General features: G+C 36.2%; 2 protein-coding genes and 1 long non-coding RNA gene across 3 annotated transcripts; all 3 read right to left on the minus strand.

Annotated features, from left to right (window-relative positions):
* Positions 1-212: 212 nt before the first annotated feature.
* On the minus strand, positions 213-4,006 carry LOC116189874 (phosphoribosylformylglycinamidine cyclo-ligase, chloroplastic-like). Its single transcript, XM_031519611.1, has 9 exons — positions 3,832-4,006; positions 3,103-3,449; positions 2,605-2,699; positions 2,432-2,533; positions 2,141-2,200; positions 1,648-1,820; positions 1,436-1,538; positions 1,190-1,348; positions 213-763 (listed from the first exon to the last, which is right to left on the minus strand). Exons 2-9 carry the CDS (start codon positions 3,446-3,448, stop codon positions 599-601), a joined length of 1,203 nt encoding a protein of 400 aa, XP_031375471.1. The 5' UTR covers position 3,449; positions 3,832-4,006; the 3' UTR covers positions 213-598.
* A 2,382-nt stretch (positions 4,007-6,388) lies between these two features.
* LOC116189871 lies at positions 6,389-7,569 on the minus strand. Its single transcript, XR_004152499.1, has 2 exons — positions 7,102-7,569; positions 6,389-6,959 (listed from the first exon to the last, which is right to left on the minus strand). It is a non-coding gene; the product is annotated as an uncharacterized LOC116189871 (long non-coding RNA).
* A 4,819-nt stretch (positions 7,570-12,388) lies between these two features.
* LOC116189873 (glucan endo-1,3-beta-glucosidase-like) lies at positions 12,389-14,141 on the minus strand. The gene is made up of 3 exons (XM_031519609.1): positions 14,048-14,141; positions 13,371-13,688; positions 12,389-13,257 (listed from the first exon to the last, which is right to left on the minus strand). Exons 2-3 carry the CDS (start codon positions 13,664-13,666, stop codon positions 12,537-12,539), a joined length of 1,017 nt encoding a protein of 338 aa, XP_031375469.1. The 5' UTR covers positions 13,667-13,688; positions 14,048-14,141; the 3' UTR covers positions 12,389-12,536.
* Between the last annotated feature and the right edge of the window lie 5,603 nt (positions 14,142-19,744).

Raw genomic sequence — 19,744 nt, forward strand, 5'->3', positions numbered from 1 at the left:
TGTCTTGGAAGGCATGCAGGATTTACTTCCAAGAGGACTGTATAAAGCTGCGGCAGCTCATTTGATGCCGACCGATATGGATAAATGACTAGAGAGCCGTGGAATACTGGATCTGTCCGGCCGGGGGTTCGTATTGGAATTTGATGGTGACATCTACCTTAAATTTATTACGGGAGAAAGGAAAATAAGAGTTCGAATTTGTGCACAACTAATTAAAGACACTGAGAATTTAGCTTTTCATCATAATACAAGCATTTCATCTACCGCAAAAGCCAAAATCGTAACCAATTGTTGGCGAATTATCATGCTTGCTTTCGTACAAACCCCACCCCAGAGATGTTGCTTCCTTTATTTTACAGAACATTTCACGAGCCATCTGTTCGAGTCACCTGGACTTGATTTATTGTCATTTTATAATAGAGGCTCAACCGAAACCAAATACAAGGTTACTCATGTTCTTAGGGGTGTAAAAAAATCAATGTTATGAATGACCAAGGACTACAAGGGGCTGCAAGATATATCTCATCCCCCATGTTGTCATGCCGCCACAACGAAAAAAAATGTAATATAATGGACTGGAAGGCATTGTGCGAACCTGCTAGCAATAGTTTACTCCTCCTCCACTAACAACTTCTCCGATCCGGTAAGCAACCATTTTTTCGTCAACGAGTATCCCTTGGGCTGCCTTAGCGCTAACCACCAGGACCATCCCGATGCCCATGTTAAATGTCCGCCTCATCTCAGAATCTTCGATGTTTCCCACCTTAAGTATGGCAGCATGAAGTGTCAGTTACTCAATGTCAATAAAACATGGGAAAAAGGAAAAGCACAGAGCTGCGTAACCGAAAGTCATTATCAATTGTCCAACTGCCTGGCCCATTTCCTGGCAATGGTCTAGAACACATTTGAACCATCATGTACTGGGATAAGTTCTCCAGTTCACCCAAGATGACATGTCTAAACCAAGATGTCATGTTGTGAAATGTAGAACGTGATTTCATACATTTCAACCGGGAGCTGACAGTCTATTATATGTTAATGAATAAATATTAATAAGATCAATTGGATTGGATTCATCCCCAGTAAGACTATTGCCTCATTGACTCTATCTCTATTTCCTGACATCAACAGTTTTCCTCAATGGCTGTGGAATTTTTCAAAGGCAATAAATGTGAAATGCGTTCCTTACCTCTTGCATCCACTTGAAGAGTTGAGGGACAGGCCAAGAATTCTTATTTATAACAGCACCAAGACCTTTGGGAAAAACTCGAGGTATATTGTCGGTGAAACCGCCACCAGTTATGTGCGCGATCCCTTTCACACCTCCTCGGCTGATAAGGTCAAGAACCTGATTTTCCCGCAGCAGCACGCAATGAGATCACTGTTTGATGCAGTAAAGTCCATGAAATTACAGAAAAGAGGGAAAAGTAATAACCTGCTTCACATATATAACAGTTGGAGCCATGAGAGCTTCTCCTAATGTAACATCTCCACCGGGAAGCAGGTCCTTTAATGAGAGACCACTTCTGGCCACAACTCTGTAACGAGAGTATCCTTTTGTTAAGCATGTAATTTTTTTGGGGGGAAAGGGTACAACATATCTGCTTATATAATATTTGGGTTTCTGACATACGAATAGTTGGGTACCTTCTGACAAGTGAGAAACCGTTGGAATGAACCCCACTTGATGGCAAACCAATGAGGACGTCACCCGCCACAATGTCTCTTCCATCTATGACTGAACCCTTGTCCACACTGCCTACGGCAAATCCACTGAGATCATATTCACCCTCTTTGTAGAAGTCAGGCATTTCTGCTGTCTGCCAAAAAAAGAAAAAAGGACCCTTTTAACCACTCACTCAAAACTGCACTGTAAGAGAAAGATCCGATCAATGCTCTTCTTATTGCAATTATTACAGCATTTCTGAATTTGTCACCATTTGTACTTGGGGCCCGTCTCCAAAGACCCCAAACTAGACTTTGGATTACCATTAATGGCAGTATATTGCAACAATTATTGTGCTGCATGTAATAATATGGCCTTCCAGGCATAAATGGTATTGATCTTTATTTTTTAAGTCAGACCTCAACAAGTCAGCATTAGGAGCACAAAAGCAGTATAAGAAAGGGACTAAGATACCTCTCCCCCCAACAGAACACATCCTGATTGTTCACACCCATCCACAATACCTTTTATGACCTGCACAAAAAATAAAAATAATAAAATAAAACAAATTTCTAAACAAAATTATGCATTTTATGGCACAGATCCGTCTCCAAACCTTTATCATTACTTTATTGAGAAAACCGGAAGATGGGGAAAGATAATTTTGCTACAATATCCATCCATTTTGTTGGAAAAAATGTATGAGAAATTGTTCACTTTTAAAGAACCCAAAACTATGAAAAACTATTACCAAATATCCCATACCTTCTCAGCGAGGTCGACATCAAGACTGCTCGTCGCGAAATAATCAAGGAAAAACAAAGGTTTCGCGCCAGAAGTAACTATGTCATTCACACTCATAGCAACCTACAAATAAAACAAGTTAGAAACAAATAATTTTAACCAATAAGGCATGACACATAGGCTTCTTTTCTTACCAGATCAATTCCAATAGTTTCATGGAGTCCCGTTTCAAATGCAAGTTTGAGTTTAGTTCCCACTCCATCCGTTCCAGCAACAAGGTAAGAATCCCCTGTTCATGGAAAACTTCATCAGCAAATCAAACCTCCATAAGCAAACCCCACTTGTACCGGAAAGAAGATTAGGAGGTGACAGAATCGTCTGCAATTGACCATTCCTGCATATTATCATACTCCAAAGGTGATTGAAAACTAATCTAACTGCCACTAGTTTTCAGATAAAACAAGAAACTTCTGAGGGATGGGGTCTCATTACAACAAGAGCTGATAATGAACTGCTGAACACAGTACGAAAAAGGCATTATCAGCAATCATATCTGATATGCTCAGCATTGAGACCAGACAGCAACAATTCACGCATCCTAATTGCAATTTTTCCTCAAGCTACGAGGATAACAAACTGAGCGCACTGACTATTGATTGTAGGCAGTTGAAGAACATGCAGTAGAAACATACCGAAAGGGAAAAGACCTCCGAAGCCTCCAATCCCAGGAGCCATCTTTGCTATTCTCCGGACAAGCTCCGACCCCGCATCAATATCCACCCCAGCTTTTTTGTAGCTGAGATTCTCACCATCCATTACAGCGGTGATGACACTTGAATCCTTAGATAGGCTCCTAGCACGCGTTCTAGCTTGTGCTGCTCCACTATTGACAGACAGAAGCTGACACTTCCTACTAACAGAACCAACTGATGCGCCGAATTGACAGAGTTGGCGGGTTCGGGGCTTTCCAAAAGATGGTTTAACTGTAGCTGCTAGACTTCTTGATATATCCGTATTCGTTCCGAGACTCGTAGCCATCCTGCAACACGAAATTCGACTCAGTGAAGCATGTTTGCAGCTATGTGCGAATCACAACCAACAATGAGTAAACAACTAAAACCAAATCCAATAAGCAGAATAACTCATATCTATCACAAAGGTGAAATTCAATGCCAAAAAGGCTTCTTTTGAAGAGAAGCAAAGGTGGGGTTTTACAAACAGGGGCAGAACGAGAAGTTAGAAAGAGAAATCTCAATCTGTCGGCGCCAAATCGAAGCTTAACAGGAACCCTCTGTAGCCTCCCGAGGGCGGAGATGAAATTGGGGCAAAGGGGGCACGTTGACCCCGCTGAGACTTTGGGGGTTCTTGCAATGAAAACAATCACAAATTCAGAGAACCCCACCAAAGAATCCGTCACTTGCCTCTTTCACTCTGGTGAATGGCAGAAACCCTTCTGAAGCGGAAGAGAAAAGACAGCGGAAGCAATGAAGGGTAGGGAAGGACAGACAGCCTCACTCCCAGCGGTCCTAATACCAACAGCAACAGCAGCAGCGGAAAGGAGAAGAGAGGGTTTAGAGAGGGTATTTTAAAGAGAACCTGGTTTTACGGGCTTGAGGGTGTTTTAAAGAGAAGGAGAAGAAATATGACGGTCGCGTTGCGTCACTCATGGTATCTATATATATGTACATCTATTTTCATTTTTCAAATAAATTGAAAATCAAGGCTCAAAAAATACGAATACTAAGTATCTATATTTATGTCATTATAATAAATATACAAGCTGAACAACAATTTCGTGGAAACTCCATTTTCTAACTCTTAGCTCATGATTAATCAACAATATCAGATAATTAGATTTTTAGTTGAGAGATCCATATATTCGATTTTTCAATTCTGATTCAATGATTTTTTCCTTTTTTTCTTATATAATATTCAACGAACTTTGGATATATATCCATATTATCTGTATGTGTAGATATATAATTATATCTTCTTGAGAAATTAAAAATCTTCTCGACTATTTACAATAACTCATCGAGATAAAAGATATTTTTCCAAATTCAACGTCTTATATATTATGGACATAAAAAATTCATTTTACCCATATCTTCTATCCTTACCGAGACTCTCTAAGGTTGATTTATATATATGTATATGTCGTTAGTATTTTTATAACAGTATAATAATTAATTATCATCATCTTTCAATCGCTCATGATTTATAGTGATAAATCTATTCGTATTTTTATTTATGTATATGATGTTATTATTTTTACAAGAATATAATAAGTACTTTTATTCATCATCTTTAGCTCATAATTTATAGTGATAAATCTATTGGGTATTATATATATATATTTTTTATTTGCATTATATATGTTGATTATCTTCATTTAGATTTAAAAAATTGATGAAATATTAGCTCGTACTGGACCACGCACTGAGAGTTGGGGAATAGAGCTCTCACGTCTTGCTCTATGCTCTTTATAGATTGGAATAGATTGGTAAAGATGTTCTTTCTGTAATGATTAATTATATTATTAAAAAACACTAATAGACCCTAATCTTTTTTCTATTTGTGGACGGACAATAGAAGTTTATTAGAAAGATACTTTCTATTCTTTCAATTTTTTGATTATTTCATTTTTATAAGAATTATGACTCTAGATTATTACATCAAAAATCAAGAAAAGACATTTAAAAATAATTCTTGAAATATAAGAAATTTATCTGATTCATGGATAAAAGATTAAATATTTTCTTGAAAAAGAAAAAATCTTCACAAAAAATCGATATGTAAATTGTGTGTTACAACCAAAGTAAGTTGGTTTAAGTGATTCGGCACTTGTTCCATTTAAATAAGGTCTCGAGTTGGAGTCATTGTGGATGCAAAAAATCTATACTGTGAGATCTTTAATCCTTTGTGAGCCGACCCGATTGGACTAAATTCGTCAAGACCCAATTGGATTTTCGAATACCAGGTGTCACATCGAAAAAATTGCGTGTCACACCATAGGCATGCACCTAATTATAGCACGTAATTCTTACATAAAATTACAAATAAACATTATAATTATACTTGAGATATAAAAATTGCTTGATACATTTTAAAAATGTTATCTCTATAAACTAGATAAATTTTATATAATTCAATTTTCCACGAGTCAGCCCAACACGTGGAGCTGCACCTATATAATTATGAGACAATAGGGGAAGAATGAATTTCGTTGTTCCATTTAGATATGATCCGTGCATTGCACGGAAAATTTGGCACGAATATAAAGTTAAATTATATCTTAAGTAAGTTATAATAACATCAATAAAATAAAAATTGCAAAGATAATATGTTAGCTTACCTTATAATTAAAATTTACATACTTAAAAAGAAATACGTGTTTATAATATATATATATATAATATACAATAAAAGATTATTGCATTTGATGTATATCAACTAGAAATAATTTACTTAAGTATAAATTAATGTCAAGAGATAAATTACATTCCATTTAACAGTTAGACTTTGGGTGGGGTGGAGGTGAAGGAGAGAAGGTGAGAATTTTATGGGGGTAAATAAGATATTCGACAAACTTAATTTTATTCTATTTGACATGTGAATAATATATATATATACAGAAATAATTGAATTATGTATAAATCGATCATATCTCGAGATACTTTGTAATTACATTATCGAGTAAAATTTTCATTTTTTAAGAAAGAAATATTAATTAATATGTATGAAAAATGATAACGAATTAGAAACAATTCGTGGAAATTGATCCAATCAATAATATGGAAAAATTTCATAATTGGAATTGTAAAGACATGCAATGTGAAGTTAAGGGTTTACTAGCCGAGTATAGATTACGTGTTCATCACATTTTCGACATTTTACATATTATAGTGATTATGATGGCAAATTATATAATTATTCAATGATTACAAACCACTGACAGGGAGATAACATTAACAGAGGTGATCCAAGAAATTGTTCTAATGATCTACGTCATCATCTTGTCAAGATAACTGAAGTGCTGCCTAAAGAAATTTCACCGTGAAGGAAATAATAATAACATGTGCAGGAAAAGGGACATTCTGTCCTAAATCCCATTAACATAGTTCTATATCCAGAAAAATTGCTAATCCCACTACAAAAAACCTCGTGAAGAATGTATCATCCTTTGGTATAAGAGAACTGTTTAAAAATCTCGCATCATACATGGCATAACTGATGATCTTGACGTGTGTGATCACTTCATTAATGAGATCGGATATTCGCTTGATCATCAAAATGTCCGCTGATACCGATCAAGCTATAGATTCAAATCTTCGGTCGACTCGATTGTTGAGAATATATACAATTGGCTAAATAGATTCCCTCAAACTCCCAGCTATCTGAACGGTCATCCGAAGAGAGGGGGTCCAAAAATGGAGCTGACCAGTTGCTCGTGCTTGACTGGGAAGGTGCTTCCTATGGGGACCAGACATAGTCCTCAGCACCAAAGATCTTGTTCTTCTTCTTCTTCTTGCCCTTCTGGGTCCTTGTCCTGCACATTTCAGGTAATTACTTCCTAATGTGGCAACAAACAAATTGATTCTCAAATGGAAAACAGGCAATTTGAAAATATCTAAAGATTATGTGAAAAAGAAAGAAATAACATTTAGAAAATAGAAAACACAGTACGATACCTGCTGATGATGATGCATGGGAGCTACACTTTTCATGTAGGGGCAGTTAATTGTTGTATTACCTTTCCAAAAAGGCGAAACCAATTGTTGGAGTGGAGGGCAGTTATTCTATTTCTGCCCCCCATCTTCTCCTTGCCTGCCAAGGAATGGCAGTGCACAGCATTAGCATAAAATTATTCTCTTCACATCACAATTTATTAAAAGAAAATGGAATGCCACAAATAAAACACAAGAAAAACTAAAATTGAAGAAGAGAAAATTAATCAAAAAAGAAAAACATAATTTAGTGCCAGCGGGCAAAGGCGATGGAGTTTTTCATTTCAAGTTCTGCTTGATGCTTCCCTCCCCAAGTTGTCCGATACATTAGAGCCCTCGGATAGATTCTGTCAGGCAATGAAAAGAAGGCCGAACTTACAACCAGATGACCAACAATTTATGTTAGAATATGAACATACTGCACATGTTGAATCCTCCCTTGGCCTATGTATAGTAGCTAAAGAGGAGTGTTAATTAGACCTTTCGTTTCGTTCAATGAACAATATTGTTCAATGCATCAATTAGATGTGCATGCATGAATCTCATGGGGTATACATTGGATATGGTCGAAGCAATGTACTTGAAAGGACATTAATTGGCAGAGATGGATAGATACAATGTTTCGAGCATGCAAAAAGGCAAATAACCACGAGTTAAGGGTTTGCAAATGGAAGCATCTTGGGAGCTCTTTTTGACTTTTATTAAATTAGCAAATTCTAGCTCATTATTGCGAGGCTTTTCATATGGCTCAACTATACGTTAAATAACCACAAACGTTTATTACTTAATTATGATATTATTAGAAAAGAGGGTTCCTGCATAAAGTGATTCAGTAAGTTAAGCTTCATCAATAATTCATGACTGCATTTTCCATCTGAAATGAAATACGACTACTAAACTTACATTGTACATCCAAAATAGGCCTAAGAAGACATGATCGCCAGTGGATACCTGATGCGTCCCTCCTCATCTAGATTCATCACAAGGGAAATGAAGACAAGAGAAACACGGATAAGTTAGATCGTCAAAAAACAGAGGTGATTCCCATGTATCAAAATTTTGATATTATAATTCTTTAATAATTTTTATATGAATTATGAATCTATGTCTTTATATATATATAATATATGAGAAACAAAACAATCGGCAAAACTCATCACGTTTTCGAAAAATGCAAATCTTTAATTCCGCATTCTTCGACATTTCATTGCTAGAGCTTAATATTAACAAACCATGAATTTTTGTTACCTAGGTAATAACGTTTTCTTTAATAACATATAGGGAAGACAAATTGTTGCAAGGAATTTAGAAGTACTAAAATATAAATACAGGCTTTAGAACAAAACATATAAGACTATCTTGGTTTATTTGTTTCAACCTAATAAATAAGTGCTTAAAAGTTAATCACGAGTTAGTTATAAAAGAAAATGAATGGGAGAAATAAGTGCTTAAAAGTTAACTGCGAGTTAGTTATAAGAGAAAATGAATGTGAGAATGAGGGAAATATGAGATAGGAGGGTCTAAACCATTGCTATCAGAACCGAATCGGATCGGCCAGTTCAACCGATTGGATCGGAAACTGACACCATGACCAGTCTAGTTCCATCTTCAAACCGAAAATGCACATTTCAAACCAGTCGGTTTATGAGTCCAACGGTTTATTATATTTAAATCAAAATAAATTAATGTGGTGGGATTCAAACCTTTGCCACTACACCGCACACCCAAACTATGACCACCTCACTAACCAACTAAGCCACAAGTGCTCATTGACATAGGTTTTTAACATTGTTTTTAGGGTTAATTGTACCGGTGGTCCAAAAGATTTCATGAATGTTTCAGGTTGGTCCAAAATATTTTTTTGGTAACTTATTGGTACATTAAGTTTCAAAACCGTTTCGATATGGTACATTCCGTCATCTGTGTTTGACGTCGTTTCTACTCCAAACTTTTTAAAATTGCAAAACGACCCAAAGTTTTATGATTTTTCAAAATGTACCCCACATTCTCTCTCTCTTCCTTCTCGAAATTCTCTCTCTTCTGCAAGTTCTCTCTCTCTCTCTCTCCCCCCCCCCCTTTCTCCCTCCCCCGTCAGCCTCATCACCAGCTCACCTTTGAGATCGGGAAGCTGTGGCCATCCTCTATGTCCCGGTTGTCTCAGATCCCGGTGGCTCTTCTTCTCTTTTCCTCTTCCTCCCCCTTTTCCTTCTCCCGAACAGTAAAAAAGGTGTATGGTGTCGGTGTCGTCGATGCTGTTGCCTTGGCTCTCAGAGTCACCAACTTGGATCTTCAGTTCCTCATCCTTGTCAAGCCGGTCTTATTGGCGTCTTTGGGTCTCCCCCACTAAAGATATGTCATCTTTTCCCAGCGGCTAAGGTTGTAGGCTTTATGCACCACATATTCGACTTCACCTGACAATGAACATCATCGTAATAGATGCAAAGGGTGTCATCGGAGGGTGAGGTTGCGAGGCATGTGTTGTTACCGGTGTAAAGTGTCAGTACCCCATTTTGGTCCACCGGCTCTAGAAGAGCAAAATCGTCATTTACATCATTCCATCGGAATGGAGTATTTTCAGCTGATCGCTCAAGCATATAGAACTTTTGCAAATGGGGCATTTTCCTAATTCTACGCCGATTTTACATTTTTTCAAAAAAAATACTCTACGGGACGTTTTTGGATTTCACGTGCATCAACTTTAGTTTACAAAATCCGGAACAAAACTTGAGGCCGAAAATTATTTTTCTACACAATATCGATCCATGAATTTTTCGAACACAATGGAAGTCCTAGATTATTTTTCGAAAGTCCAACTAAAAAGACAAGAATTTCAAGCTCTACGTGCATCAATTTCGATTTTTTTTTCAAAATTTAGGACGACACTCGAGATTGGAAAATATTTTTCTGCATAATGTTGACTGTCGAATTTTTCTGAACGCAACAGTGGTCCTAGATTATTTTTCTGACATCCGATTGAAAAGATGAAAAATTCGATAGTAATTGAGCAATTACGGTCACCTGTAGGGGGATAACTCCAATTAGGACACGTGAAATGAGATTAGACAATCACCCGAGAGCTCGACCAGTCCCACGGCTATCTTGTGGACCACCCTATCCTTTTCAAATCCATTAGGGCGGTTGGACCCGATCTCTGGCTCTTACGAGCCCGCGTCGCTTTAATTTCAGTTTCGGTCGTTTAAACTATGCAGTGAGCACGAGCGGAATATTGGCCGAACGTGAGTCGACCGGGATCCATTTGTTGTAATTTGTATTTAGTATTTGAGAGTACATTGTGAGGTATGTATTTGTATATTTATGTAACAATCCCTGTCGGCAAGCGTGGAGTCCGAGAATCAGAATCGATCGACTCTGTTTACAAGTCCCTTAGACGAGCGGGACAGCACTAGTCACTGACTCGGTCCCCATGGTGAATCAACCATCATGATCTGGTTAGCTGAGATGCAAAGGTGGTGGACCGACCCGTTGACTTTAGGATCCACTTTTCTCTCGGCCTCTTAAACCGAATCGAATGTTTTTACGAATTTACAGTGTCAAAACAAGCAAGATGAGCGAAACTTAAATCAAGCGGTAAATGAATAAAAATAGCAAACCCTAGACAAACTAGAGTACCTATAGGGCGTGCGGGATATAGGCCCACACATAACAGAATCCCCGAATTCGGAACTTCGGGTTCCGCAAGACCATATGCCTTAGCATACTAGGTGTATGCTTACCCCTAGACTCGAGCAACTCACCGGCCTTGACCCTTGGGTCGTAAACACGTAGTGGCGACTCCTTCTCACACATGTCTGTCACGCGTCCCCACGGAAAGGTTGACACTCCCAAGCCGTGCGATATCGCACACATGCGGGCCCTGATGAAACGTAATTCGAGTCCGCACAGTTTTTATATTCTATTTTTATATTTAATCTGAATTTTATATAATAATATGAAAGTTTCTTATTTTTCTCTAATTGTTCAAAAAATTTCTATTTTTTAGATTTTTTGGATCTTTTTGCATATTTTTTTTAAAAATTTTAATTCTCTATGAGCATCCCGTTTTCCACATTAGTAAAAATAAGCAAAAAAACTGACGGATGCTAGATTTGATAAGGAAATGAAAGTTAATACATGTAAATTTGGGAGATAAGGCGAAAATAAGATTGTGATTTTTTACGCAATTAACATTAATGCTATGCTACACCATCCAAATCAACTTGGTTGAATCCTCTCTCATATGGCAGTCATGTAATTTTTTATCTTGGTTGAATTGACAGTCATGCAATTTCTCTGAAGTAGGAGGGACCATTTTTAACAAAAGAGACATTCCGACTTCCGAGGAGCATCATCCGAACTTTTTCGGAGAAATTTTTTCCATAGTATTAATTATTAAATCTCAATCTCCCCCTTTTGCACTAAGTATTAAACTATGCTACACCTAATAACTTCCATACAATTTTTAACTAATATTACTCCCTATTTCTTTTTTTTTATTACAGAAAGAGGTGCATAAGTCTAATGCAATAAGGGGACGGGGTGGTCCTAACTAGTACCGAATTTTGGAACCCCTTGATTATTAAGCGAAAATGTGTGACACTGCTTTACCGCTCTTTAATAATATACTTCCTATTTACTATTCCAATTTAATTCAACTTTCCCCCTTATTTTTCTCCTCCATCAACTATTTTTTCTCTATAATGAATTATCTCCACAAAAGTATTTTTTTTTCCTGCCAAGAACCCTCTTTAATTTTGTATTTTTTCCCAGTTCCATCTCCGTTTTTATTTTTTTGATGGTTGAGCAGTTCAATTCTCTTATATAGAGCAAGTTGCAAGTGCTGTTGTATTTTTTTTAATACTTTTTACTATCTTTTCTAACAAAATCATTCTATTTTTTATTAAAAATATTTTAGATAAAAAGATTACATTGAAACGCTTTCCTGAAACAATCTCTTTTGGTAATCAATTCAAAATAATACTAGAATAACTCAAGTATAAAAATTTAATTAGCAACTCAACATATAAAATACAGAAAATAAAATATTTATATTAATTAAAATTAATCTTATTAAATAAATAAAATGCCCCGTATTAAATTTTAATAAAGGCAATCAAGTCTCTTGGACGTCCTTTATATGGTGTAGCAACTATCTGTTCTTCTGACAAACAGACATGGGATAGAATCCTGATAAAATTACTCGAATTTTTGCTTGTCAGGAGCTGCTTTTAGATCCCCGACGAACACGGCAAAAAGAAGCAGTACTTCCATTAGGATATAGGCTAAAGGCAGCCTTTTCAATGTAATACATACGGGTTATTTAGAGAACTCACGTTACATGAAAGGATCATGGAATGAGAAAGCAATTGAGCTTTTGCTCTCTACTTATATATCAATAATTACTAGCCGAAAACACGATAAACGGGTGTGCCATCGGGATAGAACAACCCCCAGTGCTGTTCTATACCAGTAGGTTTAAGGTCCTCATTGAACATTGCAAAAATGTACCCAGTCAGCTTATTGGAGGGTCTTCTTGGAGTCCCGGTTTGGCTGCTGAATTTCTTCAAGAGATTCTGATTGTAAGTGGCGGCAAGACCAGCGGTTGTGAAGTCCCCATTTCCAGCAGAAGGCCAACCGGACTCTGAAATTAAGATGGCCACATTAGGCACGCCGACTTTCTCCATTGCTGCGTAGACAGAGTCGACCATAGCATCGAGAAGGTTCCAGTAGTCTAGTCCACCATCGTGCACCACTGGACCTGGTGCAGTGAACTGTGCGTAGGCCAGTGACACGTCTCCGGGGTTTGCAGCATATGGAAAGTAGGGATACGCGTTTAGCAATAGGGGATAATTATGGCTAGCCAAAAACGAGAGCAGACCGGTCATTACACTGGATGCCTCAGCCTTGAATGCACCGCTTGAAGGCGGGTAAGTGGCACTCATGGTGTCCATGGAGACTACAGTTGTGACTCCAATCACCGTCCCGTTGGAGCTGCTGATGATGGTCTGGAAGTTTTGCATCACTGGTAAGACATACTGAGAGAACTCTCCCGGGATGACTTCGTTGCCAACAGCTATAAGCCTGATAGGAACATCCGGAAAGTTTTGTACGTATGTGTTGTACCTGTATCAAATGAATTTTTCTTTTTAGTCAATAAATGTAATCTAGAATCTGTCACAGGTATAATCGTATTGAAATAATAAGAAATCGATTCTATCAAACGAATACTACCGTACCATGACTTTGCTGCATCAATCACCACCAACTTCGGTAGATCTTGGTTGTGCACGCCTAGAGTGACTTGTATCTGCTGTCCCTTGAGTGCTGTGAGAACATCTAGGTCTGGATCAAAGAGCCTCATGTTTCTAATACCATATTGCTTGTACATTGCCACAACCTTAGAAACCGGAGGAAGATTACTTCCCTGCCTCCCGTAACAAACTCCTGGATCGAGTTGTGCTTCTACGATACTTATCCCATTATGAGCAGATGCTAAAACGAGCATAATGATAACCCCTTGGATGAATGCCATCTTTCTGGTCAAGGAAACCTGACTGTTTTAAACATGCAAAAAGTATCTCCATCAGGGATAAAACGCAAGAGAATGTTGATAACTTTTATCTCTAAGCTCGAGATTCAACACCACTATCGAGCAAACTTGTTTTGCGAGAAATAAGAGTGAGTCCTTGAAAACAAAATCAAGAACTAAACAAGAAGCAATCATAAATCAAAGATAACATATATGTTCAGCTCTAAATGGATTCTTTTACATGCACATGCTAATATGCTATTTTATATGGTTAGCTCCAAATGGATTTCCTTAGTCATAAAATCATAAATGAAGACCATCCCTCACTTAAAACATTTACAAACGATTTTCAAAATAATTCTTTTAAAATTTCTTAGTAATTACCTGGAAGAGCGATATAAAAGAGATCTTCTTCTTGTCAGCCTTTCATGTGACAAGGAGAGATCTGAAGAGACTCACAAAATTAAGTTTGCTTCTTTGAGAACTGGCAATAAGAGGAGTAATTTGCACCAAATTTATTACTAACGTTATGTGGGAAGACTATCAATTTCATTAAATTAATTTAACCACCATTTCTTTCATTAGTATCTATTTTAATGAAATTGTCCCAGTCTTTTTAATTTCTCTTTTACTGGTCTATGTGGAAAAGTTGAATTGGAACTCTTTTAGTTTTAAACTATATATAGATTTGCACCAAATTTATTCCTAACGTAATGGGGAAGACTATCAATTTCATTAAATGAATTTAACCACTATTTCTTTCATTAGTATCTATTTTAATGAATTTGTCCCAATCTCTTTAATTTCTCTTTTATTGGTATATGTGGGAAAGTTGAAGTGGAACTGTTTAATTTTAAGGGTAAATTGCACTGGTAGTCCAAAATGTTTTACAAATGTTTCATTATGGTCCAAAAAGTTTTTTTCGTTACATGATAGTACAAAATGTTTCAAAGTTGTTTCATGATGGTACAAACCGTCAATTGGCCCTAACGCCGTTAACATTTTGCTGACGTGGAGCGTCCTATGTGTCACTTTTGTTACGTGGAACCAATCATAATGCGCCACGTCATTTAAGAGAAAATAAAATTTTTAAAAGTCCAAAAAAATACAAAAAAAATTAAAAAATACAAATAAAGAGTAAAATTTTGAAAAAAATAAAAAAATATATTTTAAAATTTTGAAAATTTTAAAATTATTTTTAAAAATTTTTACATTTTTTTAAATTTTTTTAAAAATACAAAAAATATTAAAAATACAAAAAGAGTAAAAATTTAGAAAAAAATAAAAATTATTTTAAATTTTTGAATATTTTAAAATTATTTTTAAAATTTTAAATTTTAAATTTTTTTTTAATTTTTTTTTTTTTTATTTTCCTTTTTCTCCCCCTTTTAATTTTTCTCCCTCCTTTTCTCCTTTTTTTTTTCTTTTCCCCTCCTTTTCCCTCCTTTTCTCCTCCTTTTCCCTCCTTTTCTCCCCTCCTTCCCTTTTCCTCTTCCCCTTTTTCCCTTTCCCCTCCTCCCCCTTATTTTTCCCCGTTTTCCCCTTTCCCCTTCTTTTCCCCCGTTTTTCCCCGTTTTAAAGTTTTTCCTTTTTAGAATTATTTTAAATTTTTCGGCCACGTCAGCAAGAAGGTGACACGTAGTAGCCACGTCAGCGTTGGCTTGACGGCATTAAGCTCAAGTTGACGGTTTGTACCATCATGAAACAACTTTGAAACATTTTGTACCATCATGTAGCAAAAAAAAACTTTTTGGACCATAATGAAACATTTGTAAAACATTTTGGACTACCAGTGCAATTTATCCTAATTTTAAACTATATATCATTAAAGATTCGCATTAGTTTCAGAGACAACATGTAACTTCATGAAAAGACAGAAAAAAAAAGAAGGTTAATTTTAATTTTAATGTTTTAGCGATTTTTCCATTTCATCACGAACTTTTTTTTTTTGGCTAAACTTGTTCATTGGTTCACTATTGGTCAAAACGATGTATATTTTTCTTTTCAGAAATAGTGACATGATATATTTTATTTAAAATAAAATATTTTGAAATACGAAAGACCACAAAGTTTACTTCATTCGAAAACAATTCTTACAAGAAATGATTTCAATTCAGTTCATTCGGTTCGATTCGATTCAATTCAATTATAAATGGATTATGTTGTTTGGAAAACCTAGGAATTTTTTAGTTTTTTTAGAATTAATGAATCTTGTTCCATCAAAAATATGTACAAAGCATACTGTTCTGTAAGCTTACATAAATTACCTGCCTACAGTAACTCTTCTAACCTCAAAACATCAGAGAAAGCGCATGTTTCAATCTTCTTTCTAAACTTGGATACAGTAACGATTCTGTACCTAACTTGCTGCACAATGGAATCTAACTGAAATTAATTGAGTAATCTTTTTTGGAATGCACTTCTTTAAATAAAGGACTCAAAATTAAGATTGATAATTCCAAATGAATTGAATTCTTGCTAAATTCTAATTCAATTCAATTCTTGTAAAATGAATTGAATACTCATATTGCAGAATTCCAAACAGAAAAAGGAAAAGAGAAATCAGAAATTGGCAGAGTAAGGGGAAGTGTGTATTTGGAGGACCGGGGTCTCGATGGCAGCAGCCCTTTTAATCGAGAGATCTCAAATCCAAACTGAGATCTCTCTGGTTCTTTCTTTCTTCCGGCCACTTTTTTTTTAATGTATTTTTTATTTCAATAAATCAATACCCGTTAGCATTTTTTTATGGAAATATAACCCCAGGACAACAAATAGACAAACCATAAATGCTTGAGAACCAAAAATATTTAGGACGAAGAATAGAACTATGCTAAAAATTGAGGATTTACACCAATTCCTTTCCAAAAAAAAAACCGACATATATATATATATATATCCATTGATTTATGTAATTTGGACTCCTCTTGTGAACCAAAGTGGGTCAGTTTGCGCGGTTCGACGCTTGTTTCACTTAAGTAAAATTCGACTTATCGTGAATGTAGAAAATCCACATTGAGAGAGCTTTACTCTCATAGTGTGTCAATCCGGCTCAATTAATTAGAAATGGAAAGCCAGAGGGCTAGGGAGGGGCTGGCCGTCCCTGAGGTCACTGGCATACTAAAAGGACATTAGCGACCTTGGAGGAGGGATGGTGCCAACCAATCGACTTTCGCAGTGTGCTATCAGCCTAGATCTCGAAGTTGAGATCTCAGTTGATTCGAGGGGTGGGGGAGTTAGCCTGCGGTCTTCACCCCCCACTGAGGTTGCTCTCGGAGATTTGAACTTCAAGATCTCAGTCGATTCGGCCTCTGAGGAGTCGGCTGGTGGGCACCACCTCCCTTTCAGACCATTTGTGTCCCCTAAGTACGTCAGCAACCTCGAAGGGCCGCTGGCCAACGCCCCCCACGCCCTCCCTCCTTCCCTCTTTGGCAACAAGCCTTCACTTTCCCGTTATGGAGCCTTTATTTTTCTTTTTTCTAAATTTTTAAATCTCTAAAAAGTAATATCTATTTTAAAGTTTATTAAATCAAAATTAACATACACATTAGTACCATCGACGGGAATTCAATTTCAGGACTAAGACGGAAAAATTGAAAGGTTGAGGACGGGAGTAGCAAAATTTAAAAAAAGATTAGAACAAAAATGACAAAGCTGTTGAAGCTAAACATATAATCATATTATATCCTGTAATAGAAATTATATCCACCCCTTTGAGTATCCATGTGTTGGATCTTCCGTTATTCAAATAATGTATTATTAGGAAATTATATTTAAAAAGACTGAGATGCCTGCATGAGTGTAATTTCTCCATTAACGAAATATATAGTTGATTTCAGAAATATCTATCATTTGATAAAATAGGCAGCTGCGATTTAGAGTATTATTATGTTATTTTATTTGGATCTGAATATTATGAGATTATTATCCTAACGTACCAGAGATTTTATATATCTCTAAGTCTAAACAACGGAATTTTATTATTATTATTATAAATATATAAATGTATACAAGTAATCATCTTAGAAACTGACGCTCTTCCATCTCTTATATTATATTTTAGCAAGTACTCGATCGTTCTTCTCCTGGAAACATCTTCAAGCCATGGGAACAGCCAAGATGGAATAAAATTCTTTTTTTTTTGGGGGTAAACTAGAGATTCATTGCAAAATTAAGCAGGAACTGCAATCACTCTTGGTAAAGAAACTCCCATTACATCCTCAAAAAGTAACGAGTTCAGAACAGATGGAACAGAATTAAAAGATAACTAGACGATCTTGATGATCTCCTTCCAGTCGGGTGCTGCACAATTTGCTTCCCGATATATATGGCGTGGGGCGATCTCTTCGAACAGCCTACACATGGTCCTGCATTCAGCAATGAGGTCTTTAAGAACCAGATTGGGAGAATCAGCTCCCACTACCCATTCAATAATCAATTTGGCATCCATTTCAACAATCAATCTCCTAATGTTCAGGTTAGCTGCAAGGGAAAGGCCCTGGACATTCGAGAGGACCATGACCACGCTGGCCAGTGCCACATTAATGACCATCTCCACGTCCTCCATGCATCCGTTGGCAGCTCTCACTTTCTTCCGGGTTACTGAGGATTGTTCTTGCCCTTCGTTCAAGGTCTTGGATGAATTTCCAAGCTTGATCCAATAAAGGACAGAATTTTACAGAGCTTTGATCGGGGGAGTTCTGCAGAGTAGATTGCAGGACATGTCACAGGATGTCGCAGGAAGCTCCTGCAAACAAAGACAGAGAGGAGCAGATCGGATTTCATCAAAGCGGAGTAGGACCCGATTAAGGTTATTTTTGGCCAAAAAAAAGGGGTTCTTTTTTGCTATTATATATTTCTTGTTCTTTTAATGAGACCGTGGTATTGACAAGCTTTAAACAATCTTCCTATACCATCAGAAAGAAAAAGCCTAGTAAATCCTTTGAATAATATTTTTTTCGGAATTGATAAGTAAGTGCATTAATAGGAAGGGCTGAAGTGCAATCACTTTACAAATGGTTACAACGTACATGTAAGTAATTTATTAAAATCGTAGGAAAATAGATCAATTGTGCATAAATTACACATATTTTGAGAAATTAATTGAGGTAAAATTACTTATATTTGATGGTAAATTGCACGAATATCAAAGAGTTTTTATTTACATCATTAGTAAATTACAAGGATTTTAAGGCAACTTTACTTGAAGTTAATAGGTGGATCACTCTATGTTAATAAGGGGATATTTGATAAATTACATGCTTAAAAATTAAGCACTTAATTAGTTAAGGAAATAAATGTATAGGTTGAAAGGATGAAAAAAGTCTTGCGAGAGATAAAAAATTACCAATAAATGAAGAATGACTTCTTTAGTTAAATTAAATTTTTTTACCTATTTCATTAAGTGTTTTTTTGCTTAATAATTAAGTAGTTTATAGCTTTATCTCTCATCTTTCCGTCTTTCTTATATTCATTTTCTCATATAACTAACTGCAATTAACTTATAAGCACTTATTTAATTAAGTTGAAACAAACCCACTCTAAGTTTTAACTTTCATGTTCTCCAACTATCTCGCACATGGTTTAACCTTCTTTTTTTTAAAAGAATAGATCTTTCTTGATAAAATAGTTAGTTGTTGTGACTTCGGGTATACCTTTGGTATGATTTAGATTTGAACATTTTGAGATTATTATCTCTAACAATGTGATTCGTATCCAGTCGGTTTGTTTACTTGTATATGTATGTGTATATATAGGGGTATGCACGGATACCAGGTATACCCGGAACCGGTCAGAACCTAACCGTTAGGGTAGGATCAGGGTAACTCGCATTGAAAATATGGTAGGGTCCAAGTATTAAAATAAGGAACCGGTGAAAACAGGTTTCGATTTCTGCGTATAGGGTATCCAAAACCAAAATCGGTACCGATATCCGGACTCGATAATAATTTTCCCTAGTTATATTCAAACATATTTCTCTCTTTTACTTTACCATGTTCCCCTCTCTGTCTGTTTGTCACTCAGTGGAAGCCTTGCATTTCTTATCGTTAGTAGCTTTGGTTCGACAATCTCGGGGTGTCCTCG

The sequence above is a fragment of the Punica granatum genome, unplaced genomic scaffold (assembly GCF_007655135.1).
Source record: "Punica granatum isolate Tunisia-2019 unplaced genomic scaffold, ASM765513v2 Contig00035, whole genome shotgun sequence".
Taxonomy (NCBI): domain Eukaryota; kingdom Viridiplantae; phylum Streptophyta; class Magnoliopsida; order Myrtales; family Lythraceae; genus Punica; species Punica granatum.

Bases quoted from the DNA above. Each gene is read 5' to 3' on its own strand.
- LOC116189874 (XM_031519611.1), bottom strand. From the start codon at position 3,448: ATGGCTACGAGTCTCGGAACGAATACGGATATATCAAGAAGTCTAGCA. The intron at 2,201-2,431 runs GTATGGGATATT...TTTTTTGTGCAG, and splicing joins ATGTCGACCTCGCTGAGAAG to GTCATAAAAGGTATTGTGGA. The intron at 764-1,189 runs GTAAGGAACGCA...GCCATACTTAAG, and splicing joins TCTTCAAGTGGATGCAAGAG to GTGGGAAACATCGAAGATTC.
- LOC116189873 (XM_031519609.1), bottom strand. From the start codon at position 13,666: ATGGCATTCATCCAAGGGGTTATCATTATGCTCGTTTTAGCATCTGCT. The intron at 13,258-13,370 runs GTACGGTAGTAT...CATTTGATACAG, and splicing joins ATTGATGCAGCAAAGTCATG to GTACAACACATACGTACAAA.